Below are 18,596 nucleotides of genomic sequence, written 5' to 3'. Positions count from 1 at the left end.
TTAAATATACATTCATACTGTCATCTCATCCTGCCCCCCCCCCCACCAAAATAAAAATAAATTAAAAGCTGATTCTGCTGGGTGGGAGCAATACATGCTTCCATGATTAGTGCTGGCAGAGGAGCAGTGAGCGCTGCGTGAGCCATGGGCCTCTCCCCCGCAGCCCCCAACATTGCTAAACAATTTTAAAACAATTCTACGGTAGGGTACTGCTCAAGGCAAAAAGAAAACTGGACGTACCAAGTGGGACTGGAACACCCCAATTTTTTAAAATAAATAAATGAAAAATACAAATATTAATGGAGTCGCCGAAGCCACACACTGTTCACTGCTTCGGGCAAGAAGGGCCCTATAATGCCATTCATGGGCTAATTTAACTGCATGTTGTTGAGCCATCAAACGTCTCCTGGAGCCTCCTTCACATAACCAAGTAGGCCCACCTGCAGTGTCTGCTGTGGAAGGTGACCAGTGATCTGGGCCACCTCTCCATAAACACTAGCACAGAAACTTGCCACAGAAGGGCAGTCCCAGGTCAGGTGGAGAAATGTGGCCACCGGTGCAGCACTACCCAAGCAATGCGCATCCTTCACAAGTCCCATCTTATAGAGTTGAGCAGGTGTATGACACAGTCTCCAAGGATTTGAAGTCAGAGTCTGTAGTTTAGAGAGAGGGCACTGGACTGGGTGCTGTTGACACAGCACAGCACCCAGTGCTGGGTTAACAGCACTGGGTGTTTACTGTCCACAGTGTAGGGGGCATCTAGGTACAAACTGTGCACGTTGTCTAACCATAAAAGTTGAAAAGGCATCAAGGGCCTCTGTGGCTGGGATCATGGTAGTGTAATATAACTGGAAGTAAAAGGGCATCATGACCTCTGCTATCTCTTCAAGCTTTGTGTGAGCAAATTGCTGGTTGTCAGGTAGTTCTGTGATGCACTTGGTTGCTCATGGCTTATGGAGCAGGTTCTACAGCGGATCTATCACATTCACCATAGCATCTCACAACCGCCTCCCTGTTGAGAAAATGAGTCTCCCTTGTCGCCCCCATTTCATATTCAGAAAGCTTCTGGTGAGGGCAGCAAGGGTCTCTGCATTTTTGGTTTCAAAGAATTCGAGCTCGAGTGTACGTATGTCTGTTTCTAGTCTGGCCAGTTGTGTCCTAGTCGCCTTGTGTATACCTGACTGCTTGGCAAAGCAAGTGCCCCAGAGAACTACCTTGAGTACCTCTCACAGCGTTTATGGTGAGGCAGCTGAACCTTGATTTTGAGAAAAAATTAATGGATTACCAACTGAATTTTGTCTTAAACGACTGCATCACAGAGGGCATGGGGGGCCACCCTCCACCCTTGGGAGGTGTGGGATGGGGGTGGAAGGTAACTTCCAGTAAGACTGGTGCATGTTAAGAGAAAGTTCTGGAAAGGTGATTGACATTTGTGGTCCAAGTGAGGGCGTCCTGTGTGAGTGGCCAGTAGTATATTCCGGACCATATGTGTGTGTGTGTGAAGGTGATACAGGTACCGTTAGTTCAATTGACGTGACGCAGTTGCCACACGTCCTGAAGTCTGTTACGATGTATGAGTGAATACAGTTTAGCAGCCGCGCCCAGGTGGGGCTGCCTGGTGTCACTGGATATGTCAGCAGCATGTTCCAGAATGACGTTAAAATTGCCACCGCATACAATAATGCAAGGACCCATTGTGATAAGTGCGAGACCTCTGCAAAGGATTCCAGGCAGGCAGTATTGGAACCACAGACTGAAGCCAGGATTACTGTGATGGCAAATCTGCTGTCTGCTTCTCAGAGGGTCTGACATGCGCCATTGTAACCCCTCGCCAAGAGGTATGGCAGTGCCTCAAGTGTAGTTAGAGTAGAGGGAGGAGTGTGCCTCAAAGATCCACCCGGCCCGAATGCATGGGGCAGTCGCTGGGGTCAAATGGAGCTCTTAAAGAAAACAGATGTCTGTGGTGCCTGATGAGGTATGCGTGCACTAGGCACTCCTTGTGTCTATCATTAAGTCCCCGGATATACTAAGTCAAGCACTTAACGGATGACATCCGCTACTAGGGGAGTGGATAATGGTCGAACAGCTATTGGAGGGGATGCATGAATCAAGTGCGTATCTGTAGAGAAAAAGAGATCTCCATCACAGAGTCCAAAGGCATGTAAGGCAGAACACGAAAGCAACAGCAGCAACAGATCCACCCACTTTGATTTTCCCAACTTTTTGAAAGGCCCTAGTCCACTCCCCCACCAAAGCCCATATCCCAATAATAATAGGGTACAATGGGAAACATCCCTTGAGGCAACAAAGAACCAGGTGAACCCCCAGTCAGTAACAGACCAGGTGGCCAAGGGAACAGGAAAAGAACCCCTACTGGGGTCCGTACAGGAGTCTAACCATGTAAGGAAAGTGGTGCCATCAACTCGAGGCTGAGCTGGGGCAACCTCATCCAGGGGCTTACAGAGTCCACAGTGCTGCATACCTTGAGTCCAAGGCCAGGGAGCCCCCTCACATCTGCAGCTGAAAGATGATAGAGCCCAGTGTGGCGGTGTGTAGTCTACTAATCGTTATCAACCGCTGAGAAAATGTCATGGTGGCCATGGTGTATGTGAAGTAGTGCTGCTTTCCGTTGAGTTGGATTCTCAATTTGCTTTGGTAGATTAGGGAGTAGGCAGTCAGATTTTTGGAAGAGATGTTTCACAGTCTGCACCACAAGTATAAAATCAGGATAGGGAGAAATATTATTACCCTGCTGTTGGACAGTGTGATGCTCATTGCAAGGCTTAAAATGGTGTCCCTATAGTTAAGGTTTCTGGCTTTTATGGGTCTCGCCTGCACACCGGGCGGAGGGTGTGGGCCCAGGGCGTGATGTACACGTTCCACAGTGAATATTGGCAAAAGCTCCTCACTAAATAGGGAACATAGCATGTGTTGAACATAGGTTTCCATTTAGTCGATAGCCATTGGTTTAGGAACTAACAAAATGCTGAGGTTGTTGCGTTTAGACCACACCTCAAGATCCTCATTATTAAGCTTGACAGTCTCCAGCACTTGCACCATGTGGAGAGGATGTAGTTTGATAGCAGTAGCATGAGAGTCTTCGATATCAGAAGTGTGGATTCCCAGGTGATCGTCGTGCTTGTCAACTTTTTAATGCTGTTGATTATGCTGGTCAGCAGATCTATTTTAAAGTCAGTGGTGCAGAAGCTATTTTTCACGTTGACTGTCCTCTCCTGGGCGAGACACAGTTGGGGTGCAAGAACTCTGTTCCAGATTTGTTGTGCACGTTTGCCATCCAATTTGGATTGTCTGGCTTCCTGCTTTCTTCCCATGTTGAGCATCTGCAGAGCAAAGCAGTTCACGGAGCCCAGCCTCACCCCTACGTCCACACACCAAGGAGCTATGGGCACTTGCAGACTTCGGTTCAACCAGGGGTAAACGGCTGGAGGTAGGCCATTGTTCAATCTCTTGCTAGCTCATGTAGACCCAGGGGGCACAGCAGTTTGCCAGTCACAGGCAGCAGTATTATGAGGGAGGCTAAGCCACTTGTGTTCTTCACCTCCAATCTCCACATCCCTGCACCCCCCAAAGGTGCCTTAGTTGGCTCCCCAATCCAACACGCAAGGCCAGAGGCGTTATAAGTGGCCCGGGTCAGCCAGTCCTGTGGTGCTGAAAAGTACCCCACTCCCACCATCACTCTAAGGCAATAATAACGCAGGCAGCAAACCCACAGAATGTCCCAACCATGCTCTCACTTGTGCTGTGGCTGGGCTCCTTTTGCAGCTCACAACAGGAGTATGCCCTGAGGCCCAATGGCGGGGCCAGACCACATGCATTCTGGGCCATGCTGCAGTCCCCCAGGGGCTGCCGCCAAACCCACCTGGAGGTTGGGGGGAGGGGGGAGGGGTGGTTAGCTCTCAGTGCAGGCAACACACCTATGTGACAACAGAAGGTACCATCTACCAAAAATACACCCAGCCCCTTGCGGTCATCGGGGCCCGGCTGCGTATCTCCCTGCAGGAGCTGCAAGGTGTGGAAATTGAGGACCCTGCCACCCTCTGCTCTTTTCTGCCGCAGATGCAGGTCAATGAGGTGTCCATAGACGTCCTGGCACTTGGGACAGGTGCCGAATTCATTTAATGGCCTTCGAAGCCTTGCTGGGTGACGACCATTGTGCTGTTTCTCCCATAGACTCCCCTTCCCCCGGCCCCAACACCCCCTGGCCTGGGCACAAGTTATAGTTACTTTAGTGCATGAGATATAGTTACTTGAGATAACTATATCTGGTGAACTTCTGTGGTTCTGGTTGTTTAAAATGGTATATTTTATCTATATTTTCACCTAACTAGAACTTTCCATTCACCTTTGTTTTTTTCACTGAATATACATATCTATTGCTCTGTCCATATAAATTTATACATACATGCATCCATGTATCCATATCTATTTATACATGTATATCAGTGAGCTAATTTGAAATATCTTCATATGCTCCTTTTTCAGTCATTTGTCCAACAAGACTGTCAAATGGTGCATCTAATAGATGTCACAGTAGGTGTCAGATCTCAACCAAACACATTTATTATTTTATTTTAATGTTAAAGCACACACATCATCCCCAAGGGCATATCCCCGCCGTGGGAAGAAACAGGGAAGGTCTGCAGATAAATGCCCCTAAAGAGGGTTCAGCCATGTTTTCAAATATTTGCAAACACATGAAGGTCCTCCGTAAGACTCATTTCCAGAGGAAGGGAATTCCAGTAAAGTGCTGGCAAATGGCCAAAAGAGCAGCCACCCATTTTGGTTTTTCTAATTCTGGTACCTCAAATCAAGGCTTGATGGAAGGATCGCGGTGCTCTACTTGGCTTACAGAAGGCCACTTTGCCATGCAAAATAGCAGGTCCTGACTTGTAAAGTTACTTATGCACATAGCATAGTAGTTTAAACCAGTCTATTTTCCGCACTGGGAGCCAGTGCAACTGATTGAGGCAAGCTGATGCTGAGCTCCTTTTGGGGCTATTGCATATCAGTCTGGCTGCTTTCTTTTCAATAAGCTGCAAGCGACTGAAGAGATAGTCGGCTATCCCTAGTTATAAGGCATTGCCATAGTCCAAGCTGCTGAGAATGAGCGCCCGGGTGACTCTCATATGCCTGGCTACAGGAGTCTATCTAAATAGCTTCCTCAGCATGTGCACGAGGCCAAAACACCTTCCACACACCTAGATTACCTGGTCCTGCCTAGAAAGGGAGTTTTCTAATATGACACCCAAATAATTTTTGGCAGCTCTTGTTGGTAATGGAGCTTCACCAAAGGACGTAGGCCACCAGGTATTGTTGCAGACTTTGTCCACCCCCTCCAAACAGCAGGACTTGAGTTTTTTCTACATTCAACTTCAAACACTAGAAACGCATCTAGCTAGCTGCATCCAAGAGACAGCCCAAAAGAGTCTCACAAGTTTGAGGCTGATTCTCGTTGATGGTAATAATGAGCTGGGTATCATCCCCAAAAGAAAATATTTCTTCAAGCCCAAAGATTTGACAATATTTGCCAAGGGGGCGACATAGACATTAAACAGAGACGGGCTTAGTGATGACCCTTGTGGGACATCACAATTAGTCTGCAATAGGGTCTATTTAAGCGGAGCCAGATGAACAGAGTAAGATCTGTTTAACAGAAATGCTCTTAACCATTATAGCGTGGTGGAATGTAGGCCTGCCTCATGAAGCCTGTGAATTAGCTGGAAGTGAGAGACCGTATCAAAAGCAGCAGACAGGTCTAATAAGATCAGGGCAACAGCCTTGCCCTAATCTGCCTCTGATCTAATTCTGTCTACCACCTCCAGGAGAGTAGTCTCCGCGCAGTTGTTGGCTGTAAGGCCTGTTTGAGAGATGTGCAGAATGTTATGACTTCTAGAAACTGCTATAGCTGAATATTAACTATCGTTTCCAATACATTCACCAAATAATGCAAAAGGGAGATAGGATGATAGTTGGAAAGATTGTCGGCTTCTGATCAAGCATTTTTTTTTTTTTTTAAAAGGCAACAGAAGAGCAGATTTCCAACAAGATGGGAAATCAGAATTTTCTAAAGATGACCTAAACAACCAAGTGATATAATGGCTCAAAACTGAAAGTACAAAACGCACACATCTCTTTCCTATTTACTCCATCTATGTATTCGATATTATGATCCAGCCCAATATACCATACTCCGATAGTTTATTTAAACAAAGGATAGGTACTAATATTGCAAAATTTCAAAAAAAGAAGAAACTGATATACAATTCCCCCCTATATAACAAATCACAAACATAAAATATCATAAGATAACATATAAATAAACATACAAATGCACAACACCAAAGAATGAAGCCAAAATGACATCAAGACACCAGAACAAAAATCAATCACATACATATAGACAAACGCATAAACTTCACATGAAAAATATCATATACTATAATACACTTCATATATCAAAAGACAAGAGTGGTCAAATAACCAACTCTGAATTTAAAAATATGCCACTGAGCCTAGCCTGGAAAATATGAAGTGGGGGAATAGGGTTCCAAGGTTGATCCTGATTTCACCTCCTTCATAGCAGTTTCTTGTGTGAGTTCCTGAAATTCACACCAGTGAGGGGATGTTCTGGGTGAGAATTGTCTTCTTACAGGAAGATCTCTGCTAGAGAGGGTTGAGTCTCAAAAGCAGAGTAGATCTTATTGATCTTCTCATGGAAGAATTCTGTCATTTCTTCACACATTTTGACTAACAGCCGTAGGCTGAGATAGTTCCGTGACTATTTTAAAGAGTTCCTTTGGAGGAACTGCTCTTTTCCTCTAATCTCCTTACACAATTAGCCTTTTTTGGTGATTTTAAGCTTTTTATGATGATTTTAGTGCGGCTTTGAAGTCAGTATGATCCAGTGGGGATTTAGAAATACACCAACAATGCTCTAATGCCCTGCTCTCCCTCTTTGCAATTCTGAGATCATTAGTTTACCATTTCTCTTAGGAGAAGATCTCAACTTACTCTTTTGTTCTTTTTTTTAAAAACTTTATTTCAAGTTTTTAGATAAGTATACACACATACAGCACAGCAACATGAGTAGGCGAACAGTGCGAGCATTAGCACATCAAGTCAATCAAATACAGCAGAGCAAGATGATACTGATACATTAAGAAACAAGATGAGGTGCAGCAAACCTAGGGCAATGTTGGGGTTACAGTCTGTCAGCATCCCGTGGAGACATGATGGTATGACGAGAGGACTGTCCATTGCCAGCCGTTGAAGGTGCATGCGACAAAGTTTGAGGGTAGTTCCTAAAAGGTTGCCAGATATCCTTTGGGCGAGAAGCAGGAGGCTTGGAGAAAGACATAAAGTTAGCTGTTAATATTGTAATAAATGAGGTGCCGGGATAGGACGAAGTAGATGATGTCCCAGCATGTAGAGACCACTGGGCACGTCCAAGTCAAATGGATGAATTTGGCCTGGTTGGCATTGCACTTTAGGACATTGGTGAGACTGTGAGGGGTCAAACCGAGCAAGAGCTAAAGCAGTGGTATGTGCATAGTGTATACATTTAAAATGTAAAAGTTTGTGTCGGTAATTGTTGGATACTAACCTGACCTGTGTGCAGCAGTAATACCATACTTTATCCGACAGAGAGCAACCAAGGCCCCTCTCCAAGGTTATCCTTGACTTTTCAGGCCCGCAGGGCTTAAGCTGTAGGGAAGTGTGATACAGGTGTGAGATGAAATGTGCATTGTCCATAGCAGTGATGGTAATGGTCAGTGAGAGGAAATCTCTTGGTTCTGTTGGGTATGTAGGAATCGCCGTGCACCTGGTGCCAAAGAGTCTATGTAGAATAAATCTATCTAGCAGAGGACTGGTGCCCCTCCATTAAAACTGCAGCCATGCAGATTCTAGAGTCTGAACAGATCGGCAATTATATGCAAATGGAGAGAAGCAAGAGTGCTGAGTCAGTCGCTTGAATGTAAGTGGGAGCCACGGATTGCTGGGCAAGGGAATGTGCGGTGAGTAAAAAGTATCAAAACCTATATAGCGGAGTGGTTTTATCCATGCCCAACAGGTCGCGGGAAGAGTCTGAATTTCTGCTCGGGTGCGCGGTAGGCCCTTAGGAAGTAGGACAGAGAGAGAAGCAGAGGAGGTCTGTGATTGCTCCGGCCTGAGATACTGGATTCTGTTATTAGGACGACACCAGTAATAGGCAAAATGTGCCTGGGCAATCAGATAATAAAGGTAGAAGTCTTGGACCCCAAAGCCCCCATGCTCAAGCAGAAGCGTCAGTGTAGACCAGCGCACTCGGGGGGCACCTACCTGCCCAGACCAACCGCGTGAGGATGCCACGCAATGAGTTGAAAAGGTGCCTAGGTGCAGCTATAGGAATATTAAAGAATAGGTACAGAGAGCAAGGAAGAACCACCATCTTTATAATGGCTACTCTCCCAGCAAGCAGCGGGCAGTGCTATCTGCCGCTCCATCTGCATGGTAAGTTTCTCAACTGCCGGGTCGTAATTCCAGCGAATGACTTCTGCACTGCATCTGTGTAGATGTATACCAGGGTATTTTGTCCAGTCGTCCCTCCAGATCAGGGGGTAGGTGAGGCGGCAAGGCATTGTAGCATCAGAAAGGGGGAACAACTCTGAGTTGGTCGACAAGCCTGAGAAACAACTGAAGCAGATCACCTTCTGTACAAGTGGGGCAAGGTTGTCAACCAGGTCCCTGACAGAAAGCAAAATGTAGTCCGCATAAAGAAAAGCGAGTATGGGGCCATGACAAAACCAGAGTCCCCAATGCAGGTGCCGTTCCTGGAACTGGCGTACCAAAGGATCCATGCAGGTGACAAATAATAGAGGGGAGAGTGGACACCCTTGACTGGTGCCAGGAGATAGTGGAAATGTATCAGACAATGCCCCGTTGACTTGGATCCGGGCCGAGGGTGACACATTTGTGCCGAATGGCATAAAGAAAAGGCCACTCAGGGGAGTCAAATGCCTTTTCTGCATCGAGCAGAACAGCCGCAGTGGGAAATTCTGGAGATATCAGGCTCAAAACGGCACAAACCTACGTAGCTTTCCGTGTTTGAGAAGGAGCACTATTACCACCTCACGCATGGAAGAGAGGGGTGTATTTGATCTAGGGACCCTGCATAATCCTCGAGGAGATATGGGACCAGAATGTCCCCATATGCCTTATAGAAGGCCACCATGAAGCCGCATGATCCCGGAGCCTTTGTACTACCAAGAGAGCCAGTGGCCTAGGAAACCTCCTGAACACTGATAAGCGAGGAATTGCTGTGGACCAGCTTTAAGCCACACCATAGCTACCTCAGCCAAGTACTCCAAGTGTTCAGCCGCTGTGACAGATGCATGAGTCTGGGATAAAGATCAGTAATAAGATTCAAAAGTGGAGAGAATATCAGAGATGCCTGTAGCTATCTCTCTGAACTCCATCTGGAGAGCGGTGACATAAGAGGATTGATACAATGGGTGGATAAGGCGCGCAAGCATGCGACCACACCGCTCACCCTCCCCATATCTCCTGGCCTCAGCATATTTACTGAGGTATAACACCTCGCGGTCAGTGGCCTTACAAAAATCCTGCAACAATTAAGCTCTCTGTAGAGGTTGTGAGGGCAGATCAAGCGCTTGTCGCTCACTCTCAATTAGAGCAAGTTCACCCTGGATGGAGCAGAGTACCTCAGCATGTTTAGCAATGCACACTCCCCTAATGTAGGCCTTGAAGGCACCCCAGAGTGTCACATATTTAGGAATAGTACCCACATTGAGAGCGAAATACTCCACTATAGCTTTGCGGACCTCTGAGCAGAACAGCTCATCCTGCAGGGCACTCGAGGGGAATCACCATGCATGGACAGGGGAGCAGGGTTGGATTACGCATGTTGGCTATCACTGTAGAGTGATCAGACAGGGTACGGGGCAGATTCGAAAACCTGACTAGCCAAAGGGAAGCAGCAGGGGTCACATACCAATGATCGATGCAGGACTATACTTTGTGGGTGCTTGAATAATAAATGTAAGCAGCAGCAGAAGGGTTGTGGGTGCGCCGCTCATCAGCAAGCTGTAAGGTGTCTAGCAGACTGCACAATGCTTGACTGGAGAGGAGGGCCTAGTAACTCCAGACATGCCAGTGGTGTTGAGTTGTGGACAGCCAGTAAGGTTAAAGTCGCCACCTAACAAAATATATTCAAGATGGAACTATTCTATCTGAAATGTCAAGTCATGGAAAAACTCTGGGGAGTCAGTATTAGGCACATAAACATTAACTAAGAGAAAAAGGACACCGGCCAGGGACTCATGTACTATAACGTAACGCACCTCAGTGCTACACAGCAATGCATGGTATACAAAAGGTAGGCCCTTATGGACAAGTACGCACACAGCCCTGGAATAGGAGCTATAATTAGCAAAATTCTGATTCCCTCCCCATTGTACAGCGAAGGCGCTAGTCACAGAGGGCGAAAGGTGAGTTTCTTGCAGGAAGGTGAGTTTAATGCCCTGCCTATTTAAATAAGTAAGGACCTGTTTGCTTTTCCTAGGATTATTCAGCCCCCTAATGTTCCATGTAACGCATGAGATACTAAGTGCAGAGTCCCACATAAAATGATGCGCTGTGTGTATGGTAATGTATCAATAGGGACAATATAAGGACCATAATGTGCTTCATCGCATGTGCAACTTTCAGAATCGATACACAAAACACAAAAATAGAAAAAAATACGCAACATCCATCCCCACATCCACACCAGAGAGAACAAAGATCCCCGTGAAAGCCCCAATCCCACCATCAACATAGCTAACGGAAGTAGCAACGCTCCATTGAAGGGAACACTTAACCCACCATGTTAGAAAACAGTCAAAGCAGTTTCGGCAGCAATAACAGGGGGGTGAATAAAGTAGCAAATCGCCGCGGTTTGTCTCCACTGCAGCGCCAGTTCAGGGAGTGGTCTTGTCAAAAGATTGGTACCATTAACTTCCAATACAGAATCTCTCACTCCGGGAGGGGCCCCGTGACTCCCCGGACGAGGGTCCCGGGGAACCCTGCGAGGGACAGCGGCTGGCCATGGCCTGGTCAAGTTTCTGCTGCTTAAGGGAAAGGGATGCATCCGCAGGTGAGTTGAAGACATGGTGCTTGCTATTCATTTCACTGTGCATGCGGGCAGGAGAGAGCATCCCATATCTCAGTCCTGCTCGTGGCAGCAGGTTCTTCACTTCAGCATATTTACGTTGACGTTGAGCTTCCTGGACTACTGGAATAAATCCGGGTAGAATGACAATGACATTCCCTGAGTCTTGTCTCGGGCCAAACAGAGGGCAGCATGCGGTCTTGGTAGTTGAATATCCACGCAATAATTGGACGTGGTGTGGCCCCAGAGATCGATGTGCTCTCCACCACAAATGAGGAATTGAAGGAGTCTAGGCCAAATAGCTCTATCAGGAGACGCTCAGCAAAAGGGCTCATGGGCTCCGTATTGGTGGATGCAGCCACAACCATGATTTGGATATTATTTTGCTGCGAGCGAGCCTCCCGGTCTTAATTTTTCACTGCCACGTCTTCAAAAAGAACTCCGCTCTCTCCACTGGTTTGGTCTAGACAGTTGCGCGGTCCTCAGTGTCAGATATTCGCTGTTCAGCAGCACCCAATCTTGTGGACTGGTCATCAACGAGCTCATGCATTCCATCCAGCCTCATCGTGAGAGAGTTGAAGCGGGTATCCATGGCCTTGAAGCCTGCCCTCAGTGCCGCCATTATGGCTGTAGCCTCCTCCAGTGAGGGAGTAGATTGCACGCCTTCTGCAGAGTCAATGCTGGATGAATCTCCAGCCCCTTGGCGTCTGGGAATCCTGGCTGAGCGTTGTTTGGGGTATCTGCGCCCCATTGTATGGGCATTAGTGAAGAGAAGACCAGCAGTAAAGGCAGTAATTCCAGGGTGGTGCAAACAACCCTATGATAGAGTGAGAGCAAGACCAAACACAGTCGCATCGCCGTACACACTCCCTAATCGCACATCACAGTCCCCTGACAGCTACCCAGCAGGGTAAAGGAGCTGAATGCAGGACCAGAGAGCCAGCGACCCTGTGGGGCAGTGTGGAGCTAGCAGATGGCGGACTATCTAGAAGATCTGGCGATGTCCCGGGAGCATCATAACCGCGCGGCCATCTTGGTCTGCCGTTAGGTCACGCCCCCATGTACTCCTTAATTTAGGAGGGGTGCATCTGTCTAGTGCCTCCACTATTGCAATCTCCGGGGCCTTAACATTTATGTTAACAAGGAGATCTACATTTAAAACAGGAGCACAGAAGTTGTCAGAGAAGGACTCCAAGGAGACGCACCATAAATCTACATTTTTGTAAAAACAATGATCAGGCCAACAAACAGGGTCAATAGAAAGAATAGATCTAGAACAAAGATTTGAGACCAGTAAGTCCATGGTATGTCTTGCCTTACGGTTGGCACCCTTAATCCACTGAGTAAGTTCTATCATTTGCATCTCATTCTCTAGGTTTCTACTGTGCACATCGTCTTCCTTCTAAAAGTGACAACTAAAACCCTCTGTCAGTAGGAAATGTTCATATTTAAAAACCAAACTGTACAGAGAGTGCAGCTAGGGAGACAGCCATTGGGACTTTATATCCCGGAGGTCTATAAATGACTACACCTCTAAAGATCAAAGGTCTTGCTAGAGAGCTGAAATGGCAGCATCTCACAGTCAACAATAGAAAGTATCTCTATTTCTGTACACTCATAGCAATCTCTAAAAAATAATTGCCATACCACCCCTCTGCCGTTAGGTACTGTGAGAGGCAATTCCATTATAATCAAACAAACATTCTGAAATGCCTTTTGTAATGCCTGTTGTACTGCAATCTGGGACTGGATAAAGAACTAATTCTTGCTGGACAACTGATGGCCTTGTTAAGCTGCAGTTTTAAGAGGCTGATTTCCTTCCTTTTTCACAATCTCCTGCTCCACCAGATCATTGTACTTTATGTGCACGTCAAACACCATATGCCTTCAGGAGAAAGAATGGGACTCCACAGAGACTGTTAATTGTCAAGCAAACCACTCCCTGAACCTATTAAAATGCAAGCCTGCCTTATGCTTGATGCCACTGTTTCCTTGTTGCACAATAAGTAAGGTCCAGCCACCATTCTCAGTTCATCCTCTGTCAGTGTTTAATTTGAGATTTGCTTATCTGTATCTAAAATGCAGAATCTCAATTGTCTGAAATGATCCATTATTTGGAAGACTTTCTAATAGAACTTCCAAAGTAGTTGAGGACTTAGGGGGTTATTCTAACTTTGGAGGTGTTAATCCGTCCCAAAAGTGACGGAAAAGTGACGGATTTACCACCAGCCGTATTACGAGTCCATTATATCCTATGGAACTCGTAATACGGCTGGTGGTATATCCGTCACTTTACCGTCACTTTTGGGACGGATTAACACTCCTCCAAAGTTAGAATAACCCCCTCAATGTTCAGAAACCAAGCACCCCCCCCTCCACCTCAATTGTTGCCATGCTAATTTCCTCCCAGGTCTCCCCCTTGACTTTTGTTCTCCAAAGTGCTGTTTTTTTTATTTATTTTTTTAACATAAATTGTCCCTCACTGCGTATGACAGCTTCTTTTTACCAGAGTTATACAAGTTTTACAGTACAAGCATTACCTGTTGATCCCCACAATGGAAAAATGTCCTAAGGAGTACAAGCCTGTTTCACCTAATGTGTTGTCCACATACCCATGGACGTTATGTGGATGAATATGCAGGATTGTTTGACTACCTCTGCTACAGGGGGGAGGGAGAGAGACAACTATCAGAACAAAGTGCGCCTTTGGTTTACTCTTTTAAAGTCTCCTTCCTATGCAGGACTGTTTGGTCTTCACATTCAGCAGGAAGATGACTGAGAAATTTCAGACATTTCATTTCTTAGGAAATTCTGGTAAAAATATTGTGAACTTGATCTTATTTGATTTGGGGGCTAAATTGTCACTCTACCATGCTTTGCCTAAAGGTATGCAGGAGTGCTGCAAAACACATGCGGCATCTAGGAGTCCTACTGTTAAATGATCATTCAGATGTTGAAAAAGCCTGTTTCAATTAAGCTTACAGTTTCTCCGACTAAAACTGTATATAGTAGTTGTTGCATCCTGGTACTCTGGACATCTGTCATTCTCTACAGATACCTTTTCTTCTATACGTTTTGTGACTGTCTTGAGGGACTGTTTAAATCTTGTCAATCATTGTTTTTTCTTCAGTTATTTTATTTAAGTGTTTTCAGTACTGTTTTATGATTCTTTTGATGTATTGTTATGAATTTACAGCTAGAAAACCAAAAAATAAAAACAAAGCATCCCATTTCATAATATCTAGGTGCACTATTCCGTTGACTGTAGTGTTCCTTGAGGTTGTTGATTTACTGTATTGACCATATTGTCATATTATTTACAGTTGTTGCATGCAGAATAAAGTTTGTTTAATATAGTCTTTCGAGTGCTTCTATTTGAACCTTAAGAATGTGTTAACTATTTTCAGGGTTTTTAAAAACCAGAGACCGAGCTTACACGAAGTTTTACTCTCAGTTGACAAAAACCCAGATTTTTAGCCGCTTCATTGAAGAGTGCAGTTTTGTGAGTGATAAAGATACCAGCCTGGCCTTTTTTGATGACTGCATGGAAAAGGTAAATAAAACAACACAAAAATATACTGTGTGACTATTGTAATTTTTTTAATAATTTGTCGTGGTGTTATTATATTATACTTGTTGTGTTTACCAGTAGGGACTAGGCTAACAAATCGCTAGATGCATGTTCAGAGTATACAGTCAATGTTACATGCCGTACGCAAGTTTCATTCAGGATACTTGATCTGTTTCACATGCCTGTATGTGAAGCTTGGCACTAATTGTTGCTCCATGCTTCCATATTTTCTGAAAGACATAAACTAAAAACTAGGCACAGTAATATCGTTCTCAGCAATGGGTTACATTTTGGCAGCAGAGTATGTTGTCCTGCACAAACATTTTCCTCCATTCTTTTGAACATGCCCACACTGTCTTTCAGTCCCCACCTGTCAATTATTTGACGCTGTGTGAAAATGTTCTTTGCCTTTAGGGCCAAATCAGACGTAAACATGCATGTTTAATGATTGCTATGACTAGTGAGTGAACACCACTTTCCTAATACTGTGTTATTTGGTAGTTTGTTGCAGAAAAGTAAGGAGGCCTCCGCATTGTCAGGGAAACCATTCCTTATTTTAATAGCCCCTAAGAAATTTCTTGTACTTGGAATGGTTTTGTTGATCACAAGCCAAGTGGTACAGTTCTGGAGGATAAACCACTGGAGAAAACTCGGTGCTGTGTTGCAAACATATCACAGATTGTGGTGATTGAGTCCTAAATCTGCCAGTGCTGATGAACTGCCTGCTGAGTCTGATCCTAGCATAGCTCCCTGTTCTCTAGTACCCTGTCAGGCAAAATCGAGTGGGACCTTCTTAGGGTTGACTGCTGTTTTAGTTAGGGAATTGATAGTACAGCTTCTGCAAGGGATCTGTTTTATGATAAAATACTCTGACAAAATATTCTGTCTTCAAGTTTGTGTTCTGCACCAGTTTGATTAACAAAGAGTTGTCCTTTCTTGGTGATGTAGCCTCAATATGTTTTGGAAGATGACATATACTTTCCTCAGAGGATCTGGCTGTGAGCCCAAGGGAAAGCCCTACAATAAGGTGTGGCCAGAGAGCCACAAAAGTTTACCCAGAGGCAAGCGATTTTCTTCAGATGAGGTAGATATTTAAGAAGGAGAGAGGCGGTGGGTTGTAGTTCAAGAATTACCCGATTGTAAACCATTTGCTATTACTGCAGGTGTTTCGCTATTATTGATAGTGACATTTTTATGTTTTTTCACTTCTAATAGTCTCCTGCGCTACCTAGTTCTGGCTTTACCCCTGTGCTCTTAATTACTACAGCTAGCTGTAGATTCCAAGTTTCCTAATACGGCAGTCTTAGTAGCCAAGCCCAATTGTGGCATGAATTTTCTGAGGTCATGATGATGATGATGAATTTGATTATGGGTGTTCTTCTATTAGGCCTTTTTACAGATGTCCCCTATCCTATGTGTAGAGCAGCGAGCTCTGTTCCAGTCTCTCCTTCTCCTTTCTTGCCAACTGCCCTTGGTTTCCTAAAACGGATCTTTATGAGGCAAAAAATAAGACCAAATAGGACAAGTTTCAGATTTGTATGACATTCTAGACAACATGGTTTGGTGGTTATGAGAGAGTAGGCACACACTTTGTTTGAAATAAGGGAGCTTAGTTCTGCGTACCATGTCCTTTCAAAGGTCTTAGTAGCCTCAGCTGACATTCTTGAGCTGACAAAAGGGATGTGGCAAAAACCTCCATTCTTTCAACTTAAAGGTAGGGGAACTGATTACAAAACACAGGCTGGCGCCAAAAAAGATGATTTGCAGTGTTACACTTTGACAAGCTCCTTACTTTAAATGGCAGTGGTTCTGATGAGACGTAACACAGTGAAAGGTTCTAGCAGCTTTAAATCAGAACCAGAAGATGTTGTATTCTTCAGATTGAGTCCACTTTTCGATTTGTGGATATCACTATTTGTAGCTTGAATAATCACTAAGCCCAGCTTCATTTATGTTGTTGCTTTCAGGAGGCCTCAGAGAAGAAACATTATTGATAGACCTCATCTGGCATTCCTCTACTGTCTGTGAAGTCCGGAACAACATATTTTGTACAGCAAAGCACAATGTTTTGAGGGGTGAGAATATGTTTATCAAAGGCCTCAGTCTTTGAACCTTCACTACCTCCCCGGGTTCAGACATTTTCTTCTACTGAAGGAAACTGAATGCAGTTTAACAGCTGGCATTCCTTCTTTTAGTATTTTTTACCCCGGCCTCTGTTCCTCCGGCCTGAAACGCTTAATTAAAAGATGACATCCACAACGTTTGTATGTGTTTTTGGCGTGCAACTCCAAGCAAAAGCCTTCATGTCAGGACCACTTCTCTAAAAGTGAGTTTCATCTATTCTTCTTGCATTCTCCTGAGCATCAGTGATACTACTGTAAGAATGATCATTTGTTTTCATAGGCACCCCAAGTGGGTTTTTTTTTTTCCTGGACACTGTTAACACATAATCAGTCTAGACTCACCTTGATCACAAATTTCTGGAGGACTTTGTGCAATCCTGGGAAGTGTGCTATGCCAACTGACCGGTCAGGCTCTGAAAACTGGTGTCATCTGAACTCGCCTTCCTGATCAGAGCTTCTCAAATGGACTAGTCTGTAAGGCCAGACCATCCTGTAGAGAATGGCCAGTGAAATCTTTGATGGATAGCTTTAGAGTTAGGAGGTTGAGGCTGGATTCTTTAGTCCCTCAAGATCACCTGTGGTTTTCCACAGGGTTCCACCTTGTCACATCTCTCCTTGAATCGCTACATAGACCCCCTTAGGGCTGTGCTCACCAATAGCCGTAATCAAAATTACACACCCCTCTACTTGAAAGTCTGGTAGCTCGAGACATCCAAAGTCTCAACCACTGTCACTGTTCTTCTCAACCACACTCAGGTCTGTAGCACTTAAATGAACCTCAGCACTACCAACACGGAATTCCTGCTATTCAACATGAAATACATGCAACAAGTAGTCTAAACCTGGCTCAGACACACGTTCCTGGGTGCGTAAGAACCTTTACCCAGATCCAAGTGACTCTCATTTGCCCTGGAGACCTCAAGGAATACGTTGCCAAGAAAACCCAAACAGGCTGGTACCAACTCTTGACAAAAGAAAGCTAAACCATCTGCCTCAGAAATCTACTTCAGGACTGCTTTTTTAGTCCTCGTACTCTTGCATCTTGATGGTGGCAGTGCTTTGCTACAAGTCCTGCTAAGCACTACCCCTCTCCCCCACCACCAAGGGAATTTTGCTCTCCATACCAAAGGCCTGATAAATATGTCTACAACACTCCAATCCTATTGGAACTCCACTGGCTCCTCTTACCAGTACTGTGCAAGTTTCAAAACCAGCTGCATTGTCAAACAAGCATTGGCAAATCCAGTAGTTCTCGTCTACAAGACCCATTTGGCTTTATCATTTGATTAAGCCAGGTTTTGCATCTGTGCATCGTGACAAAGTTTTAAAAAAAACTATTGCCTTTACCAGTGCTTGTTTTGTCATGTTTCCAAATTGTACAGAAAACATTATTGCTCATAATTGACATTGCTCTGTCAGAAAATTATTTGGCTGCATGTGGGTTAGTCCCCGATCCACATTATAGTACAATTTGCACACTGCATTGTTCCTATGTTTTTGGTAGTGGTAGGCACTGGTGGTGTAATTGTGTATTGTAGCCCGGTATGGGCCCAACTGGGCCTCTCTGGTATTCTGCTGTGCATGGAAACGGTCTGCCTCATTCAAACGAGAACTTATAGCAGCACCAGCCTTCTCTGTATGAGGCTTCTATATCGCCACATAATTTCCTTTTTCTGAACGGAACATTAGTAAAGACATGGAGACTTTCTTTAATGCTCACTCTGCAATATGC

The 18,596-nt window shown here is 45.0% G+C and overlaps 1 protein-coding gene across 2 annotated transcripts in view; it reads left to right on the top strand.

Moving 5' to 3' along the window:
* DENND4C (DENN domain containing 4C) overlaps positions 1 to 18,596 on the top strand; it is a 1,359,979-nt gene that overhangs the window by 534,933 nt on the left and 806,450 nt on the right. For both annotated transcript variants that reach the window (XM_069239287.1, XM_069239298.1), the window contains exon 13: positions 14,578 to 14,723. In XM_069239287.1, coding sequence (XP_069095388.1) covers positions 14,578 to 14,723 — 146 coding nt within the window. The remainder of the gene's footprint in view (positions 1 to 14,577; positions 14,724 to 18,596) is intronic.

This window comes from Pleurodeles waltl, chromosome 1_2 (assembly GCF_031143425.1).
Source record: "Pleurodeles waltl isolate 20211129_DDA chromosome 1_2, aPleWal1.hap1.20221129, whole genome shotgun sequence".
Classification (NCBI taxonomy): domain Eukaryota; kingdom Metazoa; phylum Chordata; class Amphibia; order Caudata; family Salamandridae; genus Pleurodeles; species Pleurodeles waltl.
Note: the sequence above shows the minus strand (reverse complement) of the source record. Positions and strands in the feature narration are given on the sequence as shown.